The 27,950-nt window shown below is 43.8% G+C and overlaps 2 protein-coding genes across 2 annotated transcripts in view; both read left to right on the top strand.

Annotated features, from left to right (window-relative positions):
* The window catches only part of fhod1 (formin homology 2 domain containing 1), a 44,786-nt gene extending 33,314 nt beyond the window's left edge, over nucleotides 1-11,472 (top strand). The window contains 12 exon segments of the mRNA XM_042061248.1: nucleotides 1,079-1,195; nucleotides 2,529-3,244; nucleotides 3,246-3,449; nucleotides 3,664-3,819; nucleotides 4,071-4,253; nucleotides 4,903-5,022; nucleotides 5,844-6,005; nucleotides 6,555-6,745; nucleotides 7,872-8,064; nucleotides 8,340-8,505; nucleotides 8,649-8,825; nucleotides 9,940-11,472. Of these exon segments, the coding sequence (XP_041917182.1) occupies nucleotides 1,079-1,195; nucleotides 2,529-3,244; nucleotides 3,246-3,449; nucleotides 3,664-3,819; nucleotides 4,071-4,253; nucleotides 4,903-5,022; nucleotides 5,844-6,005; nucleotides 6,555-6,745; nucleotides 7,872-8,064; nucleotides 8,340-8,505; nucleotides 8,649-8,825; nucleotides 9,940-10,019 (2,465 nt within the window). The 3' untranslated portion in view covers nucleotides 10,020-11,472.
* Nucleotides 11,473-11,868: 396 nt separating this feature from the next.
* slc9a5 (solute carrier family 9 member A5) overlaps nucleotides 11,869-27,950 on the top strand; it is a 31,668-nt gene continuing 15,586 nt past the window's right edge. The window contains exons 1-7 of the mRNA XM_042062368.1: nucleotides 11,869-12,422; nucleotides 19,607-19,909; nucleotides 20,283-20,446; nucleotides 23,665-23,743; nucleotides 24,092-24,269; nucleotides 26,777-26,997; nucleotides 27,187-27,389. Of these exons, the coding sequence (XP_041918302.1) occupies nucleotides 12,089-12,422; nucleotides 19,607-19,909; nucleotides 20,283-20,446; nucleotides 23,665-23,743; nucleotides 24,092-24,269; nucleotides 26,777-26,997; nucleotides 27,187-27,389 (1,482 nt within the window). The 5' untranslated portion in view covers nucleotides 11,869-12,088. The remainder of the gene's footprint in view (nucleotides 12,423-19,606; nucleotides 19,910-20,282; nucleotides 20,447-23,664; nucleotides 23,744-24,091; nucleotides 24,270-26,776; nucleotides 26,998-27,186; nucleotides 27,390-27,950) is intronic.

Here is a 27,950-nt window from a genome sequence, read left to right as displayed (position 1 = left end):
GATGTAAACTAGGCTTGGTTGTTGATTGGCCACTGTGGGAAGTCAATAGCACAACAAATGTAGCATCTCTCCTGTTTATAACTGACAAAGATTATAGTGCTGATGTGAAAACAAGTAAAGCCGTTGGTTGGGAAACGCTAGCACCAAAGAATACAGCACAATGAAAACAGTATTTCCGCATGAACGACAAACCTCAAGTGCCTGTTACAGTCATGTTCAAGTGAAACTGTTAACCATTAATAGCAAACGGTAAACAGTGTAAACAGAACATGGCCTACTGTATGTGGCGTGACGGTTTGGCAGCGGCGCTGACAGGCTGGTGGGGTGTGTGGCGAGGCCAGCCGTGTCGTGCCGCAGCTCAAATCTGGGTCTGCAGTTTCCCATGAGGACCACATGACCCCAGCGTGGTCTTAGGGAGGCTGGCGGAGCAGGCGCTTTAGAGAAGCGGGCCCTTTTCTGTCCAGCTCCAAAGACATGTAAATGAGCGCCCGGCGCCCAAGAAAACGCTCCCCACACACACACACACACACAGAGAGACACACAGTCTCACACACCGAGGTGTATGAAAAGGGAGTCTTGGCAGTGGAGGGAGATGGGGGCACAGAGGGCATTTCACATAGACGGGAATTCAAAGAGACCAAGTAGGGGGCTATGCTCCCTGTCACGCTCCCAAAACACCCACACACTGTTCGAACTGCAGGGGAAAAAAATCTGATGTGAAGTGTCAACAATGATGCAGCCGTTACGACCAGCAATACTTTTTTTTGTCATGTGTAGCTTTAGTGTGTTCATATGTTATTTGTTTCTGTCTATTGTGGTTCACTGTTACTCGTGCCCTAGAGTATTCTTTCTCTCTCTTTCTTTCATTCTTTCTTTTGCTCTGTCTTTCTCTCTCTACATTCTTTCTTTCTTCCACCTGCCAGAGTGTATGATTTACTCTGTTATAAGGTTATGTGTGTTGTGTTTATACTGTATCTGCGCTGTGTGTGTTCTCATTTGCCTCTCTCTCTCTCTCTCTCTCTCTCTGTGTCTGCACCATCCTCACTCCCTCCATCCCTCTTTGCCGTCGCTCCATCAGGGACGTCTGAGTCTGGTGGATCGGAGCCCCTCGCCAGTGAAAAGTCCACAGGAGCCCCGCCCACTCCCAGCACCCTGGAGCAGTCAGGAGACGCGCAGGCGACCCATAATGAAGCAGGCAAGAGATTGCATCTGTCTCTCATTCTTCCTCTCCGTCTCTCTTCCTCCTCCGCTATCTGTCTCCTCTCCCATCTCTTCTCTCCCATCTCCTTCCTAGATGTTTGCCTTTGTTGTGTTTGGGCCTTTGATTCAGTGATCCAGGGTGTGCTCACAGAAACGTGCACTTGGTGCATTTTTGGCACCAGTGGGTAGGTCGCAATGTTCTAAATATATCAGCACAATGAGCTGCAGCCATATCCTCACCCAGTGTTCCGAACATCTACAGTGTACTCATGAACTACATAGTGCACTATACAGTATGTTAAATAACAATATGTGGTTATTCACTATAGGGCCCTGCATAGTGAATGTGTTGATATTCTAAACATATAGTGAGATGTACAGTATTCTATTTACTGCAGGTAGCTTATTGTTCCCATGACTTTTCTACGAGATTGGTAGGCTGCCGCATGCTACTGAACTTTATTGTTATTTGAAGAAATCCTGTGTGCTGTGCTTTTTTCCCTTTTAAACAATTTATTTTTTTATTGTGGCGGCTTTGAAAATTTCACTGAGAAAGATCAGATCTCACTTCCCACCCTCCGCCCCTCTGGTGGCCGCGGTCCAAACGACCCGGGTCCCAAACGAGCCCTTCGCCCTGGGAGTGTAAATTAGGGGAGATTGGTGGGTAGACCTCTAAACTGTTTAAAGTAGCAGATGAGGATCTGTCTTCTCGGCTTCCGTTTTGGGTTTCTGACAAACGCTCGGTCAGTCTGAAGATTAGTCTGCGTGCAGTGAGGACGTGCTTCTTCTTCACAAAAACTTTAGGATGGTTGTGTGTGGAAACAATGAACTCTGCTCTCATTTCTGTGTGTTTGAAGGTAGGATTTTTTCATGGTTTAAAGCACTTTGTTTTTTTTACTGCTTATGGTTCAGTTTCTTTACAGCCAGAGAGCACTGTAGTCACCATGAAGCTTGGTTCATTCATAAGTAGTGTATTGCCTGCAAAACATTGTAGTATGCACCAGTGGTAAAGAATTCTGTAGTGTAATAGTGTAATTTGCACCTCTTTTGCAAGTGTTTCAGTGTAGTTACCAAATGTGGAAATGCCAAAACTGAAGGCTCTTGATGTCCTTTTAAAAGCAAAAAAAAGGCGAGTACATGAAGCTCATGTGGAGCGAGACTGTTTTCTCGTCCGCTGGATGGTGAACATTAGCTGCACGCCAAGGAACAGCTTGGTCCTGCTGGAATGCACCACCCCTGACAGCACATTGACTCATGCCCCTCTCACTCCTCTCTTCTCTTCTCTTCTCTTCTCTTCTCTTCTCTTCCCTTCCTTTCCTCTCCACTAGGTGGCGCTATTCAGCGCCAGGGCAGTGTTGCCGAGCAGCACAACACCCTCTCAAACGAAAGGAAGTTCATGCTGGACATGCTGTACAGCAAAAACAGCGGCGGTGGCAGTGGGTCGCCGCTGAAGGGCGAAGGGTCCGCGGACGCGGAGGCCGGCCTGGAGCACCTGGGCATCGCCAGCCTGGCCGGTCGGCTGTCCAGCCTGCAGCAGTCGCGCCAGGCCCTGACTGCCGCCGAGGACCTGACGCGGCGGGCCGAGCTGGAGGGCCTGGGTGGCAGTGCCCAGGCGGCGCGCGCCCGTCTGGCGGAGGAGCAGCAGCACCGCAGGGTGCGCCCGCAGTACAGCATCGACGCCGAGACGCACGCGCGCAGCCTGGAGAAGACCCAGATGACCCCGCTGGCCCGCGACAGCCAGGACGCCTGGGACCAGCTGCAGCCCAGCTCCCGCGCCCTGCGCATCAAGGACCTGGACTTCTCTGACCTCAAGGAGGAGGAGGACATAGACGTGCTGGATATGGACTCTTTCGACTCGGGCTTGTCCAACGGAATCCCCCCTCCGCCGCCTCCCATGCCAGGGCTGGGCGCTGGCCCGCCGCCCCCTCCTCCACCCCCGCCTGGGATGGGCTCTCCTCCGCCTCCACCCCCTCCCCCACCTGGCAGTGGCCCACCTCCCCCACCCCCTCCTCCAGGCATGCCTCCTCCTCCTCCCCCCCCCAGCCCCCCTGCACGCGTCGGACCCCGTCTTCGCCAAGAAGAGAAAAACGGTCAAGCTCTTCTGGAAGGAGCTGAAGCAGCCAGACAGCCCCAGGAAGGGCTGCTTTGGCCATGGCACGGTGTGGGCATCTCTGGACAAGGTCACCGTGGATACAGCCAAACTGGAGCACCTGTTTGAGTCCAAAGCTAAAGAGCTGCCCGTTGCCAAGGTAAACACACTTTTGGGCCGTGCTTGTTTCATTGTTTACAATAACAGCAGGAGCTATAATTATGCGCTCAAAAGTGTTTGGGTGCTAGAAGATTTTAATGCTGCAATCTGCCTTTTTTGTTTATGTTGGCTTCATTTCATTGTAATAAAATGTAATTGCTGGCACTGTGGAAGTAGGAGGGGACGAATTGTTTTCCTGTCTTGTGCCCTCAAAGAAAGGCACGGAGGTCAAGAGGTCCGAAATCCTGGTTCTGGATCCTAAGAGAAGTAATGCCATCAACATTGGCATGACTGTTCTGCCGGCCGTCCATGTCATCAAGACTGCCATTCTAAACTTTGATGAGTTTGCCATCAACAAAGAGGGAATTGAGGTAGGACTTTTACTGACCACCAGAGGGCAATAGTGCACTACTCTCACAGTCATAAGGGTCCGTCAGTGTGAATTTTGTATTTTTTCAACTGTTTTGTCAACTTCTATTGACTTTTTTTCAGTTGTTTTCATGTTTTTACTCCTTTTGCAGTGACTCACCTCTTTCTTTCTTTTGATGGCAGCTTTTCTGTGATGACACTCTCTCTGTTTGCACATGTTGAAAACGCTCCATTTCTCTCCTACCTACAACAGAAAATCCTTACCATGACGCCGACCGAGGAGGAGAAGCAGAAGATTCAGGAGGCGCAGCTGGCCAATCCGGACGTTCCCTTGGGGACGGCCGAGCAGTTCCTACTCACACTGTCCTCCATCAGCGCTCTCACAGCACGCTTGCAGCTCTGGGCATTCAAGCTCAACTACGAGACCCTGGAGAAGGTCAGTCTGTAGCAGTGCTCTCAGTTCTGCCGCATGGTGCCATTGTATCGACGTTTCAGTGTACATGTAGCTCCTAACCCCCTCAACTTCAAAAATGATGTGTTTTTTATGAAGTCATCTGGGAAAAAAATAAGTTGAGCATAGGCACTGATTGAAGTAAGGTTTTTCTCAGTAGGCTCTCAATGAATATGCTTTCATGAAAGTTTTTGAAATTGACACTTGACACATTACAGGTATGAGCAGTAGATAGGAGTTAAGAAGAAAAGCATTTCTTCTGTGTTGAGATCCATGCTCCGTGCTCTGGCTCAGTGTTGCTAATGGTTCATCGATTCAAATATATGACGGATATAAAGTCAAAAAATTTGGTTCCTAACGTTTCGATGGATATCTATACCATCTTCATCATCTTGATCGATCCGAGACTGTACACTTTTGTGCAAATCAGTTGAAACAAAACGTGAATGAGATAGCTTCCATTTCTCCTTAATGCAAAGGAGGAATGGAGACACTGCTTGTTTAAAGTAAAAATGACCCTGCTCAAACTTGGTTCAATTCATTCGCATGAGGGTGTATGGTGTACATTTTACCACGATGTGACTGCGTGTTGTTTTGTTGGTGTTATTAATGCCTCTCGTGGCCTCGTTTTCAGGAGATTGCGGAGCCGCTGTTTGACCTAAAGCTGGGGATGGAGCAGCTTGCCAAGAACAAAACATTCAAACGCATCCTGGCAACCCTCCTGGCCATCGGCAACTTCCTCAACAGCTCCAGCGTAAATGCTCTTTTTCTGGCTTCAGCAACAACCCCCCCCCCCCCACACACACACACACACACACCCACACACACACACACACACACACACACACACACACAAGTAACCAATGAGCCATGGCCTCACGAACACAACACAGAAAAAAAACTCATAAGCAAAGCCAGTAGCTGCCAGTAGATTTCGGGCAATGGACTGGGCACGTGCGGCAAGAGGAGGTGCCCACCTGTAATCCCCTTGCCTTTGTGTTTGGTGTGGTTTGCCTGTCTGCTCAGTGACCTGGAGGAGGCCCTGTTAAGGCGATTAGGAGCATGTTTGGGCTGGGAGATTCTAAGGCAGATGTAGTTCAATGGGTCGGCTTGGTGTGATGTGACCTCTGCCGAAACAGAGGGCACAGACGATGCCAGTCCTCTGATGTACCCTGTGATAGCAGCTGCTGTGATAACGTGCTGTCTGACAATTCACACATACACTCGCACATCTCTCTCCCCCCCTCTCTTCTCTCTCTCTCTCTCTCTCTCCCCCTCTCTCTTTTCTTTCTCTCCCCCTCTCTCTTCTCTCTCTCCCCCTCTCTCTCTCTTCTCTCTCTCCCCCTCTCTCTTCTCTCTCTCTCCCCCTCTCTCTCTCTTCTCTCTCTCCCCCTCTTTCTTCTCTCTCTCCCTCTCTCTTCTCTCTCTCTCCCCCTCTCTCTCTTCTCTCTCTCTCCCCCTCTCTCTTCTCTCTCTCCTTCTCTGTATTTATCTTTTTCTATTCATATTATATAATGATATTATTGTTATTTGACTTTACCCCCGTGCCCCACCCTTTTGTCTGTGTGTCTTTAGGCTAAAGGTTTTGAGCTGAATTACCTGGAGAAGGTGACTGAGGTCAAGGACACTGTGCACAGGCAGTCCCTCCTACACCACACCTGCAACTTTGTGGTGGAGAACTTTCCCGACACCTCAGATGTGTACTCCGAGATCCCTGCCATCACACGCTCTGCCAAAGTCAGCACCCCTCCCTCCTCCTACCTCATACCCCTTTCTCCACCACTGTCTGTTTTCACTAAGAATAATGATTTCATTTTTAGAAACCATACGGACCCGCTGGGTATAACTGTATAAAAACATTATAGTCATTGATGTTTTAGATTAGATTACATTCAACATCGTTGTCATTTGACAAGCACAAGTAGTTAAATAATTAGAAGTCTAAATTGGAGTCCAAGTGCTATTTAAGGTTTATTTTCAATATATACAACAAAGACTAGGATTAGGTATTGTAGTGTATATGTATATAACCATGTGTAGGATTATTACTATGTCATGTTTTAGTTATTTTGATATTTGTCTCTGAATCGGGCGATACGGGCAATCACATTATAGAGTTATATTGCTATGATCAATTGCAATTAAAAAATCTAAAATTAGGCCTAAAACCTACCAACCTACCTTCTTAGCAAGGCTTTGGATGTAGATAGCCATAAAAAAAGCTCATCTTCGTAGGACGAGGAGAAGGAGCACCTGCAAGGAATCACTAGTGTTTTTCTGTCCCAGGTGGATTTCGAGCAGCTGTCTGACAACCTGGTACAGTTGGAGAGGAAATGCAAGAACTCCTGGGACAACCTGAAGGTGGTGGCCAAACATGAGACCAAGCCGCTGCTGAAGAACAAGATGACCGAGTTTCTGAAGGACTGCACCGAGAGAATCATCATCCTTAAGGTGGTGCACCGACGCATCATCAACAGGTTAGTGCATTGGTTCCCAAAGACTGGGTCACGACCCACAGATTTTTTGGGGGGGTCGCCAGCATAGCCTAGTGGCAATTTATGTTGTGTAATACCCCTATCTTATACCTTATATAGCTTAGGAAAGCTAACAGCTTTCTATTAGGATCTAGTTTGTTAACTACCACAGTCATGAGTTAAGTCGCGATAGTCTGTCATTTTTAAAAAGTGGGTCCCCAGAAAAAAAGTTTGGAAAACACTGGGTTAGTGGATATGGGGTGGTATCCCACCAAGTACCAACATGCTGGTGTACTGGTGCTGTATTACAGAAATGTTGCATCCGAAGTCTTAAAGGGGAACTATGCAGTTTAGCTTAATTTACCTTAACTTAACAGCTTCGGAGTCATTGGAATGGTTATATGACTTTTTCCGGGTTGAATGGTGGCCGCCTCACTTCCCCCTAGCGTCTGTGAGCGGAAAAACCAGACTTGCAACTTTGGTCCGGCAAGCCGTGTGCTTCAGTCAGAAAGTCTCATGGTGATGTGGTCTCGCGATACAACAATTGCTTTACTGCACTACACACATACACGCCAGGCACCGGCTAGAACAAGGTAGCGATGGAGTTTCTCGGGCATTCGTCATGGCAGAGCCAGCGAAAAGAAGCAGAAAGCGAGTAAACCGTTGTCTGAGGAACAAGGAAAGAGGAAACGGCAGACTGACAAGCGAGGAGTGTTGTAAAATATATACTCTGGACCTGTAGGGGGAGCTCTGTAGAAAAAACTGAGCAAAAAGAGAAGAAATGGCCAAAACTGAATAGGGTCCCTTTAAGTTAAGATTGGAAGAGTATCAGAGCAAGACATTTCCCAATTTGGTGTTACAGAAGCAAAACTAACTTTAGGAATCCTATCTTCTCTTAGTTCATCCTATCTTATCTCAGGTTAGTATTGTGCTTAATCTTTAGGATGTTATGTTCAACTATTAGATTAAGTTCTGTTGTCGTATGATATTAGATTACCGGTAGTAATGGGTATATGATATCCTACATCCTTCCTGTATCCTCAGAAACAGTGCAAGGAGCTAAGCTAAACTAAATTTCACCTGTCCAAATTGTAGCTTACCAAAACTGTCTTTGTTTTCTAATGAACAGGTTCCACTCCTTCCTGCTGTACCTGGGCCAGCCGTCTTACTCTGTTCGAGACACAAAGGTCACCCAGTTCTGCAAGATTATCAGTGAGTTCTCTCTGGAGTACCGCACGACCAGAGAGAGAGTCCTGACACAGAAACGCAAGCGGGCTACCCACCGGGAACGGACAAAGACCAGAGGGAAGATGATTACAGAGGTCAGATTCAGAGTGCCTTTGAATGACTGGTAACAACTGTTATTAGAATAAGGGCCTTAGGATACTTTCCCTGCCATTCTTGACTATAACAGAGGCACCCAGCAACCCAGATGAAGTTGTGCCCAGATATAAGATATCTTATGATATGCTTGTGAACTTTATGTAGAGTACAGTATATGGAATATTTTTCTTGCAAGGTATATCTAATGTTATTGTAGGAATGTTTTAACTGCAAGGTATATCTAATGTTAGTGTGGAAATGTTTTAACTTCCAGACTGAGAAGTTCTCTGGAGCTGTTCCACAACAGACCCAAGATAGCCCTTCTCCAGTCTCCACGGTAACAGATTCTGAACCTGCTGAGGAGGATCATGAGAACATGAAGAACTTGCTCACCGCCAACGATGACAACCACAAGCTCAGAAGATCACGTGCAGTTAGAAGTAAGCTGTAGTATAAAAATTATGGGTTTTTTTTTTTCATAGTTGGTTACTTTGGTTGACCTGGTCATCTCGGTAAGGACCATTGAATTGCCAGGAATTGTCCTCCTGTCAACACTAAAGTATGTAATTCTTTCTTTATTCAGGTGTGGGAAGGGTCAGCCCATCTCATATGTCAACAGCCAAAGAGGACAGTGCTAGCTCCCAGGACGATGCCACAGACGACATCATGGATCGCTTGGTTAAGTCGGTCACACAGAATCCCACAGAGAGAGCGTCCAGTCCCAAAACACGCAAACGCTCCCGTCTCAACCGCAAATCATGTGAGTATTCCAAACAGTGTTGCATGCGGTTAATCACCACTGTGCATGAACATGACCCAGAAGAGGGATGTGAAAAGCAATGTCATTTGCAAGAGTATGAAGACAATTAACCCTTAAAGGTGCGAATATTGGAAAATTAATGTTTAAAGAATATCTGTGTTCATTGAATTCAACATAGAATTTTAGAACCTTCAATTGTTGCGGAACGGAATCTTATGTTAGAATGTCCAAAAACCCACACAAGGGTTAATATTCAGATCGGACCAAAAAGGCCTAACTTCATGTCTTCATGCATATCCAAGCAAGAACTGCCTTCCACATGGCTGAATTTATTTGAGCAGTCCGTATGCTAATGACAATCATGGATTATTTAAAAAAAGAAGCGAAAGTATAAAATTGCTGGAAAAGTCCCTAAAGTCCTTTTCCCTTCTCTCTTGCTGTCCCTGAAAGGTCATGTACGGATATTTGACGAAATACGATAAGATTCAGGATTCATTCATGTGTTCGACAACAGTGTTTTATCTGTGTCCAAAACAAGGCCTAATCTTAGTAATTCCACGTGCAAGGCTGCACAATGTTTTTCGTGTCTCTGAGATAAATATCATCTTTTTCTACATATCCTTGTGCTGTAAACTGCACCTCAACTGAGCAAGACCTGGTCCATACCAGGGATTTCTCAACTACTAATTTTTACTGGTTGACAAGTTTTTCCTAATAGTTGTTGGACTCGTCGACAAAGTCGTTATGCACCGGTGCAGTGCTGGTGCTAACATTACTGCATAGCATTGTCCACGAGTAGATGACTGCTGCCTACGGCACTGACTAGTAATTTTAACAAAACGCTTTGAAGTTGACAAAAAACCTAGTCCATGTAAGAAAAAGACCCAACCCCAAAATAGTTGCTGAAATACTGTAGTCCCCCTACAATCACCCCCAATTCCATGAGGTGCAAACATGCAAAAAAGGGGTAGTTCTCCCTAATGTGAATGTGCTTCTATGCTATTACTGCAGTATTATACTGTAATATACCACAGGTCCACAGCTGTGATGTTCCAAAGTATATACTGGAGAGCACATTTAATTGAGCTGATCGTCTGCCCTTTCTCTGATTCAGTGCGGAGGACTCTCAAGAGTGGCCTGAGCCTTGATGTGGTGCAGGCTCTGGGACTCAACAAAGCCAACGAGAAGGTCTGAAGAGAGAAAGACTTTTCCCCCCTAAATAAGCAGCTGAAGAAAGAGCAAGAGCCGTATCCTAAACTGACTGAAGGCCGAAGGTTTCATCATAACACAAAGGTCTGAACCGACTGGCTTTTCAGAGGAGCCCAGTGAAGGAACCCAAGTGTGTTGGGTGTCACCAGTCTCGAAGGATGCTCCGAGTTTAAGGCTGAACCATATCAGCCTTATAGGATAGTGTCAGGCCTTACAAATACAGTTGTACACAACAGCAGGGAGTCAGACTACCCTGTTTTATCCAGTGAAATAAAAGTATTATTTTTTAACATATCAAATGTGTAGATGTTTTGATGTAGCATATTATACAGCCATGGTGTAAGTTTTAATTGGGTATGTTGTACAGATTTGAGTAACTTGTTAATGTAAATGACGAGCCTGTTGATATTGTATTTTTGAAATTACCACAGATTATAGGGAATCATAATTATCAATATTTTTTTCTAAGTTACGGTCACAGTGTTTGAAAGGAATATTTTTTGAAGACGATGTATTGGTGAATAGGAAAGGGATTGTGAAGAGTACTGTGGATTGTGTTTTGCATATTCTTGGGGAAAGGTCATACCAGACTATCAAACTGAAAGCATCTCAAGGAGATTGTGTCAGGAAGTGTATTCTAGGTCATGTTTTTCCACTTGGGGTGGGGGACAATGTTGATTTTCATTTATTTGCACCACTTGTAATGTAGCCATAGAGCTACAATGTGTTTGGTTACTGTGGACACAAACCTCATATACCATCAGTCAGAGTTTGTCAGTGCTATAGGCCCCATGATCAAATCGATTAGGGTGAACACAGGGAAGATAAGACCTTAAAGGCTGGCATGAATTATTTGAACTTTTTTAACACGCGCACACACACACATACACACACACAGACACACATTCTGTTTGTGGATCCACTGTTACTGATTTTAATCATGTTCACAAAGATTTAAGAAGTGTACATGAAGATGCTGAAGTAAAGTTAAACTTAACAATTTAATATATAGGCCTACACCAGCTCCGCTATTATGAAGTGTTTCAACCTTTTTTCCTTAGGAAATAACTTTATGTATGCTGCTTTTTGCACAAGTGGTTGTACTGTATGGTAAGGTTCTTGGTGGTATTGACATGATGTTATTCAAGGACTCATTGATTTAAGGTTTACTTACAAGTTCTTTGACCCTAAATGTTTGAATAATGCATGTTTACATGGAATGTATAAGCAGATATGAATATACGTTTTGGAAATAAAATATTTCTTATGATTAGATATAGGCACATATGTTACCCTGAGAATTATTTGTATGGCGTGTGTTATTTGTTATCATCTTAACTCAGTCGTGATCATTTTGTTGTTTGTGCTCCAGAAATGCTTGTGTATTTTTTGACTTTCCCAGATGATTTTTATCGAAATTAAAGCACCCTAACCGACACACATGGCTCTCATTAATCGAGTGTTGCCGTCTACTTTTGCCCAAGTTATATTTGTAGACTAGGCTACTGCACTTATCCACGCGGGGGAGCGCGCACAGACATAATTGTTGGCTTGGGGGTATTTACAACTTGTTTATTCATGTGATATTAGAGTAATTTTGAAAATAATATGAGTACTTATTTTCATACAATTCTAGGTAGATTTCTTTAAAAACAAACAAACAAAAAAAGGTTGGCCAGGTTAACTCGCCAAATAGCTTTCAAAGCGCGAGTCATGTCTCTACCAACAGACGAATAGGTAACATTCGCAGCACACAGAAAAGGAGAACAGGCTACATGAAGAAATCACATCGAAACAGCCGAAAATACATTATTTTTGTCATGTGAGAACGCCCCTTCCGAAGTGTTAATGTAGTGGCTCTTTAATGAAAATCTTTACGGTCCGTTGAGAGTTGAATCACGTGTCACATACGCCAGCGGTACCTTTGCGAGTTACCGGAGACTGGAGGTGTTTATATTGTAAACCGGTGACAGGGCGCCCCGCTGTACCCCTACTACACCTTTGGACGTATAAAAGGGAAAGCAAGATGACAGACCGCTGAACGCACAGGGAAGATGCTGGCCGTGAGTTTTCTCTTGCTGGTAACGGTTGCCGGTGAGGCTGTGGCTGACCTTTACTTGACAGAAGCATCGCTGCCTCCAGAGCTAGCCCTCAGTGCGCCGCTGGTGCCTACCCCCACTGCTTACCATCAGTCGGAGGTGTACGGGCAGCCCGGGAGTGAGAGTGCGAGGTCTGTCAGGTCTGCCGAGGAACCAGCAACAACCACTGACAACGGGGAGTCGTCTCATCACGGTGGAGGTTATAAGATAGTACAGTGGGAATGGAGTTATGTTCAGACACCTTACACTATCGCCATATGGCTTCTTGTGGCCAGTTTTGCGAAAATACGTAAGTGAATGAAGTTTTCTACATTTTTCACATGTTTGATCTAGCCTACCTCTGTGAAGTGGATAGTACTGTATATTGTGACCCGTTCGACAAATGTTCTAAGACCTCTGTGCTCAGAGTAACCAAATTTGTTCAGTAACTTTGTATCCTATGTGAGCCTATGGTGCATTTGAAGACATATTCCCTCACACAATTTCGTGCAAAGTGCATGTAACATTTTGGGTAGCTCTTCCTCCTTCCCACTGATAGTCCCGCATCATCAACCGTAGCCCTGAAGCCATCATCACACTTAATACTCACATTCCTGCGACTAGGTCGGTAAGCAGGAATAGAAGCACAGTTCGAGTTAGTAATATAACTGTAAAACCACATGCACGACACACTAACGCTGGATAGATTCTACATCTGTTCAGACCTCCCTGATCTATGCATCACTCGCTGTCTAGAAACAGGATGCTTTATTGACAATGCTGTAACAAAGTGAGAGAGATGCAATGCATTTCCCTCTGTACAGAAAATGTTTTGAGAGAGATTTCATGATTGTTGATACAACAGAACTGAAGTTGGTTAATCTTCCATGAAAATATTTGATTTAGTGGACTGGCCTACATGTTCGCTGTATTAAAATGTTACTCTTCAACATCTGTTACAGGTCAAATATTAGGCTTAATTGGAAGGCATGTCAAAATACAATAGGCCTAGTTCTTGTAGCAGCAATTCTCACACCTTCCATCAATCTCCCTAGTTATACACATTGGCGTTTTGACATGACTGGTCTGCTCAGTAAGACATTCTGCAGTTTGGAGGCTACACTTGTGTGGGTGGTTGCTAGGCATCTCTGCAGCCCACTTAATTTTCATACAAACTGCAAAATGCTGTTGGTGGTGAGTAGACCAACTGATGAATGTGGGGCAAGCAACACTGCTTGAAAGCTATAGGCGCATATTTATATTGTCTGACATTAGTCCAAAATAATCATCAATAATTCAGTTCTTTCTTATCAAATGTGAAACTTAGCTGCCCGCACATAAAAAAAAAAATCAGGTTATTACCCTTTGTGGTTATGATTATGGCTATGGTAGCATGATATAAATATTTAAGTGTATGCTGAACAGATACTGTATGTCTTCAGACCCCCTTTGAAAGACCCAAAACTATCACAGGAACGGAGAGCACTGGGCAACTCATTCCACCAACAAGGAACCATTGAGGAAAAGAGTCTTGATTTTGACCTAGCGTTTATGGCTGGTCGACACAACATACGCTCATCAGAAGACCACAGTGGGCGATTGGGGATGTAAAGCTGGATCATAGAATTGAAATAGCAGGGAGGAGATTCAGTACGTGCCCTATAGGCCAAGGTGAGATATTTACATTTTATTCTGGCCACTACGGGCTATAGGGAGGCAGGCCAGCGAACAATGAATTACAATAGTCCAGTTTGGAGGCAGCCATGGTCTGTACAAGAAGTTGTGAGGAATCTTGTGCCAGATAAAGTCTGATCTTCCTAATGTTGTAAAGGACAAACTGACATGATTTTGCAATTAAGGCTACATGCTCAGAGAAGTTAAGTTGGCCATTAATTATGATGCCCAAGTTACGTGCCAATCTAGTTGGGGTCAGTGAAGATAAGTCAAACTGGAGGTTAATCTGTTGGGAATAGCTGTTTTAACTGGAAACACCAAAAGCTCAGTTTTTGAGAGATTAAGTTGAAGGTGCCAATCTTTCATCCAGACTGCAGGCATGCAGAAATCCGATGAGGAACGGTAGAGTCCTCAGGTGGGAAAAACAGGTAAAGTTGAGTATTGTCCACATAGCAGTGATAGTCAAATCCATGGCAACGAATGGTCTCACCCAAGGAAGTGGTGTAAATAGAGAAAAGTAGGGGCCCTAATACTGAACCCTGAGGCACACCTGTGGTGAGGTCATGAGACTTTGATACCTGTCCCTGCAGTGTTTCTATATATTTTTATATATTTTATATATATATATATATATATATATATATATATATATATTTATTTATTTATTTATTTTTCCAGCAGCGGTGTTGTTAGTCCATCTGTCCGTTGGTCCGTACGTCGTTCCTCCAGAAATAACATTTTAAAAAATGACTCCTTCTGGTAGCCTAGAAATCTAGACGCAACCTAGCAGCAGCAAATTACATTTGCTTCCAGGGCTAGTCTAGCAACTCTCCGTTGGCTTGTGAGCTCGAAAAATTAAACTTCTATCAGGCCAATCAAATCGTGTATAGAGTCGTTAGGGGGGCTTAACATAATGATTGATGGCAGAGTTGCAACGGTTTGGCTTGAATTCCCTGCTACTTGAAAACAAAGAAGATGGATGTTGCTGTTGGCCAACAGTGACACGAGGTAAGGTTTTTTTAAGTTGGCAAAAGTTTGAACTAGCCAACTAGCTCCGCTGGTGGGAAAACGCATGGGACTCATAACGCTGTCTTATTGCGTGCAGAGGGAATTTGAAAGACAACCGATTATCCCACCCATCGGACTGAGCACTGCGAATAGTGAGTGCCCAGATCCTACATTTTAATGTGGGTCTGGCTCATCAGGCTATCCTTCTGGCGGATTTTGTCAAAATAAATTGACAGATTGAGAGTTACAAATATGACATAACCATTGACAGATTCAAGGCAAGGCAAGATGTCCTTTACAATGCATGTTTATTGCAGTTCTTCAATTGGTCACATCATAGACAGGATTATTCATGTTTTTCTTTTGTGTTAATTTTCACCTTTTTCATTTACATAATTAGTAATTATTACTTACATTATTATTAGAAATTGAAATGGAACAAAAAAGAAATGGCACATATCAGAACATTATTATCTACTTTAAGGCTGTTAGGCTTGCTTGAGTCTCACGGTTTTAGGCTAATTTAGTGTTATTGTGCATTATGCATGTGGATGAAATTCATAATGTTTTCCATGCCATTTGTTAAAATAAATACTCAAAAGCCTAACTAAAATCTATCTTGGATTATAGGAGATAAGTGTCTTGTAATGATAATTTCTATGATTTTGGTGAGCACTACAAGAATGACACGGAACTTTCTCCAGATGTAAATGGTAGCCTATTACTCTAATTCCATTAAACACAACAGTAGGCTAGACCTTAATTTCACAGCCTTGTATGTTAGCAAAACATGGCACATGTTGTGGCATCTACTAGCTGGCTCTCTCCCAACCTCTCTTCAATGTAATTGTCTGGTATCTTTGTCACTTTCTTTCACACACACACACACACGCACACACACTCTCTCTCTCTCTCTCTCTCTCTCTCTCTCTCTCTCTCTCTCTCTTTCTGTCTCTCTGAAACACACATTACTTTTCTCTTTAACACAATCTTAGCTTACGCACACAACCCTGAGGGGCCTTCCAGCTCTCCTGTGTCTGCAGGGTTCCAGCAGCAGGTGTCCATCTCGGCTGCAGCAGCTGACTGCTAACAATAAGCAAGAATGTGTGCAGCTCTCAGGAAGAGCCTCACTTTATTAGCGGTCAGAACCATGGCTGCCATGCTCCTACCCATTAAGGACTAATTGAGAGAGAGAGTATCTCACTTTGCATTAAGACACCCGGGAAATATAGCCCCTTCCACCCCTGCTGTTCTCTTAATAAGAGCCTGTGGCGCCCTAACAGGCCTTTATGTGGGATCACAGGTGGAAGCACTCAGAAATGGTCTGCTGTTATGACCGCTTGGTCCCTGTATACGAGCCGAAGTGACTGAGGGGGCGGACGTGTGCTTTGTGGTTTCATTGCCGTTGCCTGTTTGACTAATATCCATTTGAAAGGCCAAATGGGTTTTGTAGGAGTGGTGGCAGTGTGTGTTGTTTGTTGACAGATCCTCTGAAGGAGAACTCATTTCCTTAGTTTTGGGGTTTTTTGTAGGCCGCATGGTTGTCAGCTGTGACTGTGGAAGTCTGTCCTGTGTGTTTTTTTTAAAAATGAATGAATTATTTTGTTCTCTCTCACACTGTCTATAAGTGTGTGTGTATAGTATATAGTATATATACTCGTTTGATCCCGTGAGAGAAATTTGGTCTCTGCATGTCTCTGTCTCTTATCCCAATCCGTGAATTAGTGAAACACACACAGCACACAGTGTACACACAGTCAGCTGCCTGCATCAACAGCGGCGCTCGGGGAGCAGTGAGGGGTTAGGTGCCTTGCTCAAGGGCACTTCAGCCGTGCCTACTGGTCGGGGTTCGAACCGGCAACTAGTGCTGGGCGGTATGACCAAAAATGTATATCACGGTTTCACGGTATATGGTATTTTTTTCTCATGCATAGATGTTCACAGCATTTTCTACAGGTTGAGAGAGGGATTGCTGCAGTAGATTGACTAAGGATGGTCTGTTTTCCTGTCATGATGTAGAATAACTCCACACTAATGGTAATGCAGGTTTGCATGGCCCCAGAAAATTATGCTGTTTACAAAGACCCACGCATGATTCTAATGAAGTGAGGAATCATAATGCAAAGACAATTGCAGTCAAAATACAGATTTTTTTACTGTGCAAATTTCACAAACATCTTGTATAAAACCAATACAAAAAGTAGTGCAACTTACAATAATTATACTTTTTTGAAAATTATACAATTGAAAATAAAACTCCTCACTACGCCTCGCTCGCAGTCGCACCATGCGTGCGTGTGAAAAAAGTCCCGTCTGAAACACCGTTGCGCGGTATGGCGGTATATTAAAAATTCATATCATAACGAAAATATACACCGGTATACGGTGTGAACCGGTATACTGCCCAGCACTACCGGCAACCCTCCGGTTACAGGGCCGAAGTGCTAACCAGTAGGCCACGGCTGGCCCCAATGTGTATATGTGTGTCTACCTGTCTGTGTGTTGTGTGTGAGCAGACTGTGTCTGTGATTTTTCATGGGTCATTTTTATGTCTTTGGGCATATGGATTTATTTGTGTGTACTGTAGCATGTGTGTTCATTCATGTTTTATTAATGTGTGTGTGTGTGTGTGTGTGTGTGTGTGTGTGTGTTTATACAGTATATGGTTGTTTATGTGTGTGTTTGTGTGATTGTTTACACTATGTGCATTTCTAAGTGTGTGTGTGTGTGTGTGTGTTGTATATGTGTCTGTAGTGTGTGTGTGTGTGTGTGTGTGTGTTGTTTGTTCATAGCATTCTGTACTCTCTCTATGATGACTCATGGCAGGCTGATTGATATGTTCCTGGCAGACCAGTGCTCATGGCCATATGGCTAGAATGGAAACCAAATACATGAATAATCTGCACCATTAAAGAGTGTGATCACCCACCCTCTTCTGCCTATTACATCAACCCCCCACCCTCTCCTTTCTTCATACCCTGAGTCACACCTGTGTTACTGTATTTTTTTTTTATTATGGGTGAGGGTTTCCACATTTTGTCTGTTTTACCCAGACACACGTATTTTCGCTGCATGTCACAACCCATAGAGGCATAGTTGATATACCGTATCTGTCATTATTCTTATGTATTTCAAGTATAAGTATGTGTTATCATTTCGAATGCTCTAACAGACATTTGAACTCAAATTAACTGCAAAATAATGTCCAGTGAAATTCTCGGTAGCTGGGACATTGGACATTGGACAATGAGTACTGTAACTGGGGGCAATTAAATCCATTAGGTGTCTTTGTGCTCATGGCCCTCCACTCGACATTGACCTTCTGATGTTGTAATTTAATGAGTAAGTGCAACTTAATGTTTTGCATATGGCCTAATGATGTCAAAGTAGGTAGGGAATTTCACACAGTGGCCAATCAACAACCAAGCCTGTTTACCGTCAATAACAAAATTACTTACAAAGCAAAACCTTTGCAGGCAAAAAACGTCAGCAACAGCCATTCGAGAGCATCACACTGGGGTCATTAAACAGGCACCTTCCTTCATCTGTATTTCATTGAATTAGGCCTGTGACACCTCCAGCAGGCTCAACAGTGGTATCTGGCATCCCAGATTAAGATTACCAGGGTCTTTTTGGCACCTCATTGGGAAGGGTGCCATGCTAACACTCGGTACATGAGCTGTGAGTTTGGCGGGTTGTGTGTTTTTTCTCTCCCTCTGATGTCAAGTGCAAAGTGTTTGCTGCTACTGAATGTGTTGTGTGGCATTTTATATTTAAGTGGATTACATAAAGACTGCAAAAGCACATTCCCAAGTGACACACACAGTGATTATCATCTTTCGCATGTAATCTGCAATCAAGAGAAGTAATAGTTTGCGAGCAGCTTGGAATCACTGCCACTATTAAATCCACTAAAAGGAAAAAATATTTGTAAATGTTCATTGTGATTTATGATTATGTTTAAAAGCCTCAGACTCATATCATATTTTACATGATTAGATAGCTCCATTTACAAGACAGAGGAAGCGATTATTATAATGGCTGTTTATATGACCATTAGAGGCTTTTACTTCTCAAACATTTCTATCCTTGCCTCTGAACTGCAGTGTACACATTATCAGCTCCCATGCAGGTATCGTGTCCAGTGATGTTTCCTTTCCATTCTGTGTGCTGACAATAAATTATTTGTTGTCCAGCAATCAAAACAAGTCGTGTCAGCAAGTCAGGAAGCAAGATAAACAAGCAAAACAAGTTCAAATGCAGTGCAACGTCTTTTTCTTAGACTGCACATGATTCATCCCCTCTCACACTGCAGTAAAATTGTAGGGGCCCTGATTTGAAAAGTGTCAAATGCATGGACCAAGCATATTTTTCTCATTCCTAGGCAAATATGCACATTTAAACGTGACTATATATGAGAATGGAAAGGAAAAAATATGAAAAGTCAGTAAAGAAGAAGACTCCAAGGCCTTTCTTCCAAATTAAGGCTCTGAGAGTTCAGTGAGGCATGCAAGCCTCCACGTTCTAACCGTGAAAGTCAAACATCCAAACATTGTTGTTTGACAAGTGTCTAGATAGATAGATAGATACTTTATTGATCCCCAAGGGGAAATTCAAGAATATCATTCAAGCTATCATTACTGTCCATAATTTCACCTTTAGATTTATAAAATAAAGATCTCTGAGTGCATGACGAGTAAGGTGTCAAATAGGCCTTCGTTGCCAAAATAAATTCTTCATGTGAAAGTGCAAATGTATCCGTGTGAGACTCCCTGGCTCTCCCTGACAGAGAGGTGTGATCTGGTGTTCCAGTGTTCCACTTCTCCCAGCGCTTCACCACCGTGGTGCCGGAGAGCTGCATGCTCATCCTCATCGGCCTGGTGCTGGGGGGCATCGTCCTCCTTACCAGCAAGGAGGCGCACAACCAGCTTGACCCAGGCCTCTTCTTCCTCTTCCTGCTGCCCACCATCGTGGGCGACGCGGGCTACTTCATGCCAGCCCGGCTCTTCTTCGACAACCTGGGTGCCATCCTGCTGTACGCAGTGGTGGGCACGCTGTGGAATGCCTTCTGCACGGGATTCTGCCTCTACGGGATGAAGTTGGCCGGAGTTATTGGTGAGGTTCTGTCTGTGGCAGCACATGTGAAGGACCTACACCTGCTGATGTGTTTCTTTGGGAGAATGTTTAGAATATAGATATTAATTGACAAGAAAGTCAATACTGTCAGCTATTTAGTACATTAAAGCACTCAGTCAGCCTTCAGATGTGTGAAATATAAAACATTGTTCTTTATTCTTTCTAGTTCTTTGGTATTGTCTTTATCTCTTTATTCATGTTTTCCCTACTTAAGAATGAAATGGACATCCACTATGCAGATATCTTTACTCAGAAGTTTGTGTGAGTGTCTGTGTCTGTGTGTATGTGTGTGTGTGTGTGTGTATGTACGTATGTACATTGTGTTCATATGTGTACTTCTCTTTGTGTGTAGACCAAAAGGTGGAGGGAGGCCTGATGGAGTTCCTGCTCTTCGGGGCGCTGATCTCGGCCGTGGATCCTGTGGCCGTGCTGGCGGTGTTTGAGGAGGTGCACATAAACGAGACCCTCTTCATCATCGTGTTCGGGGAATCGCTGCTCAATGACGCGGTCACTGTGGTGAGTCATCTGCCCCCCCTGCAAGCCCTGCTGACCACCTCCATCAGTGGCAGTGCAGAGCAGACGTGTTTTAGGAGCACTTCAGGGAGAGACGCCAAAAGGTCATGTGACTCGAAGGAAGGCAGAACACAAAAGATGAGAGAGAGAGAGAGAGAGAGAGAGAGAGAGAAAGAGAGAGAGAGAGAGAGAGAGAGAGAGAGAGAGAAAGAGAGAGAGAGAGAACCAAAGAATCAGAAAGAACAAAGAACAAGCCTACCTGATTCACCTGCTGCCTAAGGCTGACTGACAGTGCTTTAATGTACTTAGCAGCTGACAGTTTTGATTTTCCTGTTTACTCTTAATCATTATGAATATTCACCAGTGCACCGTTTTCATTTTGGGTCATGTTGGACGTGTTTACTCTGGGGGTGTATAGTGCTGGTGTGTGCAATAATTAATTGATATTGCTCTAGCATGTCTGTTGCCATAATGAAGATCGAGCCCATCTGCCCCTCTTTGAGGTTTGCTCAGTGCACTGCTGATCTCATAGGCTCTCCCTGTAGATTTAGCCACGACTAAGGCCCAAATTAATACCACAATTAAAAAAAGCATGAAGTAGTGTTACCAGGGTAGTAAAAAAAAAACATTCTAATTGAGAAGGCTACAGCTTTTAGAGCTTCCACTTCGCTAATGCTGTTGTCAGCACACTCACTTGTCAATGTGTTAATTCTTCTAGACAGTCAAAGAAAAAGAGAGAGAGCTTTACAGGGTTTAACGGGCATAGGATCTCCTCATCAATAATTTGGTAATGATGTAGAAGAGCAACAGAAGGACGTTTTGTTTGAGTGACCCCTTAAAGAGTAAACGGGCTATCCGTGTTTGGTCTTAGGCTTTCTTTGGTGTAATGCAGGCAATTTCCATCTAACTACAGTATTCATTTGAAATGCTTGGATTAGAGTACATTAGGAGTTTGACCCATCTGGCAAGGATTACGTGCAAAAGTAACCCCTGACATTCCTGGGCATTGCTTACTGTGCCTACTTCTGGGGTAAGCCGATCAACGTAGCCTACCCATGTTCCATTCCCAGCACAACTGGCATGGCTCTGCTGCCCAAGGTGGAATTTGATCCAAATATTTCCAGAAACTGCCTTACGTGAAAACAATCCATCAATCCCTGTTCAGGTGTAGAGATGTTCAGTAGGAGCCATTAGACTCTAATAGAAACTCTTAAGGTGATGCTACTTGCGGCAACCTTTTGAGCAATGTTTCTGGGCAACCACTAACCAGTTCCATGTGTTCTGGCTGGATGATCTTGACAATTTGTAACAAACTTAAAACAAATGTGTTAGAAACAACTTAAACTATGTCTGGACATAGAGATGTTGTGTACATTTGTTGTAAGAATGTACACAGTATAACAAAAGCACTGTGTTACAAACAACACAAGTTGTGTTGTCCCTATCTAGACATAGAGATGTGTTAAAAACAACACATTCATTTTTAGAGTGTACTAATGATAAAAGTTCTCTAGAAAAGTAATTGTTAGCCCATATAAGCGGGAACATGCAAATAATAATAATAACCATCAGGAGCTTTGCCCATAAAGTTGCCTTGTGTATCATTAGCTTTATAGTCTGTCTGAGATGCAAAGACTGCTTTTCACAGTCCACCACAAGTTACAGTAAGGGGCAGGCAGTGGAGGTGAAGGAAAGGTCATGAATTCTGAATTCTGCCATCTGTGTTGGATCAGTAGGGCCTGGGGGCCTCAGAGATCACCAGCTCCATTTCTTACTCACTTAAGCTTGAGGTCATTTGAAAGTAACAAAAGCTCCTTTCCTTGAATGCTCAGAAAAGTTTATTTACATCATGGCATGTCAACAAAGAAAGCCTACTTAGCCCCCCCTTCATAATTTCCCCCTTGTATTTAACTCTTACACAACCGACTTTTGCTTCTAAGATTAGTTAAAAGTTAACACATTCACATTAAATGGATTTCTTCTTTTGAGACTGGTTCCCACCAGGCTTTCTCAGAATCTTGACCACATGCTGGTGTTGGTTTAAGGGAATATCAGTCTGTCTGTGCAAACAAGTCACACTGTCACACATTTGAAGTGTAGTGGATCTGTTTACAAAGGATGGGCATACTGTGGTTTGGTGCCAGTGCCACCTACATTACATTACATTACATTACATTACATTTGGCTGACATATTTTCAGCCAAAGCGACTTACAACATGGTAAACCGTTTAAAGCTTTTAAAACTATTCTCTCAATTCTGTCAACATACCTTTTTTTTCATACCTCATTCTCTCACCTAATTAAAATGAAGTTGTATTCATGAAGACTACATTGTTGTATGTCTGATGAACTGGAAATAATGAGTCTAATGCTAGGATCATGCTAATGAACTCCATGACTGAGCCCAATGCACCCTGGCTATAAAAGCATCCCCTTCGATTACCCCTTTAACCCCAAACACAGTGACTCACCCTCAGTGGCAGCACAGTCAGATAGACCTAAAGATGCTATGAAAGGGAGAAAGTGCAATAAAAAGGAGAAAGAAAAGGGGAACTTGCTTTTTTTGTATGAATACTTAGTGGTGCATTTTCAGTGAATCTGCTCAACCTACTATTGAGTGACATGATAAAGAGAGTTAAACATAGCATGGACCTCCAGCTGTTGTTGTTGTTGTTGAGTATGTAAGTGCAGGGTCTCACTTTGATCATGCATAATAAGAACTTACCAGAGCAGCCATATGGTAAATGGGAAGCAGCGATCGAGCAAGCTTTCAAATTATGTCTGTGGCCACTTTGGTCCCCCCTGCATCAGCGGGCTTCCACTTAGGGCACACCTGCTTCAAGGCTCTTAAGTAGAACACTGCTTCGGTGCACTAAAAGAGCATCTTTAGGTTTATCTGATTGTGCTGCCACTGAGGGTGAGTCACTGTGTTTGGGGCTAAAGAGGTACTCGAAGGGGATGCTTTTATAGGCTCAGTCGTGGAGTTCATTAGCATGCTCCTAGCATTTGGGCCTGGTGTGCAGTGCAGTGGGAGAAACAGGAAATGCAATTAGGATGTGCATGGTCATGGAGTGATATTTGAGGGCTTGTTAGGGCATGTTTATTTCCCAGAATGCAATTATGAGTCAAGCACTCTAAAGAGCACAGTGGAGTCAAAGAGGTTTTCATTGGCTGTACCAGAGTACCAGACCAACACCACCATCATTAATCTTCTTTACAGGTGCTGTACAAAGTGTATATGTCATTTGTGGAGGTGGGCCCTGGCAATGTTCTGACCGCAGACTATTTTAAAGGAGTGGGTGAGTATTTCATACCTCTGCTCAGAAACCTGAAATCATGCACAATACCTGGACATTCAGCGTTCTAATAATACACACCATTCCTCACATCCCCACATCATGTCCTGGGAAATTATATACTTACCTCAGTACCTTTACAAGCCTGCGTCAGTAGGCTATATAAACAGATAAATGGAGGCACGGTCCCATTTGGGCCAATTTGTATGAATTTTGACTCATGCAGCACCGTAAGGGGGACACTTTATAATACTGTTTCCAGCTGTGCCCTTTTCATGATGCATGTATTTTTCATCGCACTCTCCTGTCGCGCGCTCTCTCTTTTTTTGTCTACGTCTCTGTCCCGTCCAGCCTCCTTCCTCATCGTTAGCATCGGCGGCACGCTGGTCGGCCTCATCTTCGCCGTCATCCTCGCCTTCACCACGCGCTTCACCAAGAAAGTGCGCATCATCGAGCCGCTGTTCGTCTTCCTGCTGGTCTACCTGGCCTACCTGACCGCTGAGCTCTTCTCGCTCTCCGCCATCCTGTCGTGAGTAGTATTTTTCGCAGTTCAATAGCGACAACAGCGACAGCCTGTCTGTAATTTTGCATGTAGGGAAATCAGACAAAACTAGAGGCAACTCAGGCATAAGCAGCAGCAGCAGATGCACCCCCACACACCCAAACACACACACACACACACACACACACACACACACACACACACACACACACACACACACACACACACACACACACGCGCACACACACACACACACACACACACTCACACATGCACTCACATACACACATGCACCTCCACACACCCTAACACAAACACACACACACACACACACACACGTACTGTATACACACATACTCACTCACACACTCATAGCATAGACACATGGCACAAACACACATTACAACCTGGATTGCAGCCAAATACACGGCCTCACACAGCCAAGTAAGCTTTCACTGTCACAATTTACTGGGTAAAGAAAGTCTGCCATTTCAGAGTATTCTTAACATTACTTGAGTAGCATACTACACCTTCTCATTTCGGTTTGAGTTAATGCTATTTAATGAGCGCTGTTTAAAGTTTACCTCATGAAGAAAGAGGCCTTGTGCTGTTGTGGAACTGTGTCTTGTGATTGTGCACAGAGCTGGAAAACTTTGCACAGAGCTGTAGGCTGCAGGAATGACTCATGGCGCAGTGAAAGGGAAAAGGGAAAGCCAAGGTGAGAAGCCACGGAGGAGATTTGGCCAGAGAATAGAGAGACATACTGAAGGGTTTCTTCATCTATTGTGTGTGTGTGTGTGTGTGTGTGTGTTAGTGTGTGTGTATTTGTGCCATGTGTCTATGCTATGAGTGTGTGAGTGAGTATGTGTATGTGGTATGTGTGTGTGTGTGTGTGTGTGTTTGTGTTAGGGTGTGTGGAGGTGCATGTGTGTGTGTGTGTGTGTGTGTGTGTGTGTGTGTGTGTGTGTGTGTGTGTGTGTGTGTGTGTTTGTGCCATGTGTCTATGCTATGAGTGTGTGAGTGAGTATGTGTGTATACAGTGTGTGTGTGTGTGTGTGTGTGTGTTTGTGTTAGGGTGTGTGGAGGTGCATGTGTGTATGTGAGTGCATGTGTGAGTGTGTGTGTGAGTGTGTGGGTGTGTGTGTGAGTGTGTGGGTGTGTGTGTGAGTGTGGCTTTGTGTGTGTGAGTGTGGCTTTGTGGGTGTGTATTTGATGTGTGCGTGCACATGCTCATCTGTGTGCTGACAAATCCCACCCTTGCTCAATAAAATCCATATTGATGGATCAATATGGCAGCAGCGGCCATCTTAACACAGTTTGATGAGTTACTTCCTCTTCAGCATGCAGGAGGCTAAGGGCAAGAGGAGGCTCTGATCAATGATATTGCCTACATGTTGCGTAATTTAGCTAAATCTGCTTTGAATATCAATCCTGAAACTAAGGCAATTGTCTCTGTATTGCTGTAATGATGTGTTTGCAGTAATGATGTGCTTGCAGTGAGTTTATATGCTGTATATGTATATTGCTTTTTCAGTGGAAAATCAACACAATACCTTTTTGAAATGTGGTGGTAATATATGCCCAAGGCTATGTATTTGAAAGAAGAATTAATTGCACATTTCAATTGCACAATTTAATTTATTATGCCACTAAACAATATGAAGATGACTAGGCTAAAAGCCTTTTGGTTTAATATCCCCTACAGGCCAGTGCGGTTTCAGTGGAACCATTTTGGTTTGGTTCTTCGGTATGTCAGATAACCTAATGCGATTACTCATGCTTGATTTAGACTATTTATTTATCCTGACCAAAACAGCGAGAGGGTTTTTAGTGCGTCAGGACATGTGTAAAGGTCAGCTTGTATGCAAAGTCTGTTAACAATGGACTTAATCCTGTGAAGATGAATGCAGAAGAAAAAAGGCATATTTAACCGGCAAGCACATGTCACAAGCGCCCTCCACTGGTCACAAGATAATATGTTAATTATAATTTCCTAGAAAATAATCCTACTCTTTTTGTGTAGAAATAATTTGTATTCAGGTAATGTGTGTTTCACTGATATTGGCTACAATACTCTATAGTGCAAAAGGAAACGAAGTGGGTGTGTCTGATAGCTGCATTGTCAGCCTTTGTAAATACTGGATTATACCATGCGATAAGCCGACATCATTATCACCTGTGGAGCTGAATGTGGACATGGAATGAAAATCAACCCTGTGAACAAAGGTCACTGATTGGACCAGTGTGAAAAAGCTATGAGGTGGTATGAAAAGAGTACAATGTGGACATAAGGCACCAGATGCAGGATTAGTTCAGTGTGTTTGCTGAAATAAACTATATGAATGCCTTAAGGAATTTAAATTGTAATCAGTCAGAGGGCGTACAGTAATTATAACATTACTTTTTGTAGTGCCCAGCTCTCTCTAAAATTAAAATGAATCTATCTATCTATCTATCTATCTATCTATCCATCTATCTATCTAAACCCCAGATTACTCTTATTGAATTGATTTATTTCTCACTCACTTTGATAGACTGACATTCTGTGGCATTGGATGCAACAAGTACGTGGAGGCAAATATATCTCAAAAGTCCAGGACTACAGTCAAGTACACCATGAAGACTCTGGCCAGCATTGCAGAGACCATCATCTTCATCTTCCTGGGGATTTCTGCGGTGGACAAGTCCAAGTGGGCGTGGGACACCGGCCTGGTCTCCTGCACCCTCATCTTCATCTTTGTGTTCAGAGCCATTGGTAACCACACAGTGTCTTTGTCTTACAGATGCATAAGGAGATAATGAACAATGGCATGTGATTATCAGTGTATCCCTCAAGAAGCATACACTTGTTCTTTTTCAAAATGAATATGTGCGTATGGTAATGGCACACTTTTGTCTAAAGCCTGTGTCAGAACATCTTCATTTCTGTCTTTCTCACGGAAAGGGGTTGTGGGGCAAACATGGTTCCTGAACTGGTTTAGACTGGTTCCTCTGGACAAGATTGACCAGGTGGTGATGTCGTACGGTGGCCTGAGAGGTGCAGTTGCCTTCGCCTTGGTGGTGCTTTTGGATGGAAATCAAGTGAAGGCCAAAGACTACTTTGTAGCAACAACTATAGTTGTGGTTTTCTTCACCGTAATGTTTCAGGTGAGAATATTTTCAAGGCTTTCTGCCAGCCATGCTTGGAAATCACATGCATTTGCTCTTTCCTTTTCAGCAAAGGAAATGTGACATTTACACAGTTACACAATATAATACAACACCTAGCATATTTGCAATCACCAACCCCACATTTCCATTGATGTGGAAAGTGGAAGATGTGGCTGGTTAGCATTCCAATGTCGCCGCCACCGTAAATGCCTGAGACTGGGCATCTTCATCTGTCTGCCCTGGATTTTCTATTCCCCTTGGGCAAATGCTCTCTCTCTCTCTCTCTCTCTCTCTCTTGCTCTGTCTATCTGTCTGCGTCCTTCTCTCCACCTCCCCCTCCATCTTTATGCCACTGTGCCTGTGAAGACGGATACGTTATCTCTCTGGGTTGGCATTTACCTCTGCCCAGTGTTACATTTCCACGACTGGCCTCGTGGCCCTGACATGGCAGACTGCAATTATGATGAATGACGAGACTTATGGAGATAATGTGATGATAATGTGCATCTGTTTGCGTGCATGCGTACTCTAGATTGTTTATTAGTGTGTGTGTTTGTT

The sequence above is a fragment of the Alosa sapidissima genome, chromosome 14, assembly GCF_018492685.1.
Source record: "Alosa sapidissima isolate fAloSap1 chromosome 14, fAloSap1.pri, whole genome shotgun sequence".
Lineage (NCBI taxonomy): Eukaryota > Metazoa > Chordata > Actinopteri > Clupeiformes > Clupeidae > Alosa > Alosa sapidissima.
Note: the sequence above shows the minus strand (reverse complement) of the source record. Positions and strands in the feature narration are given on the sequence as shown.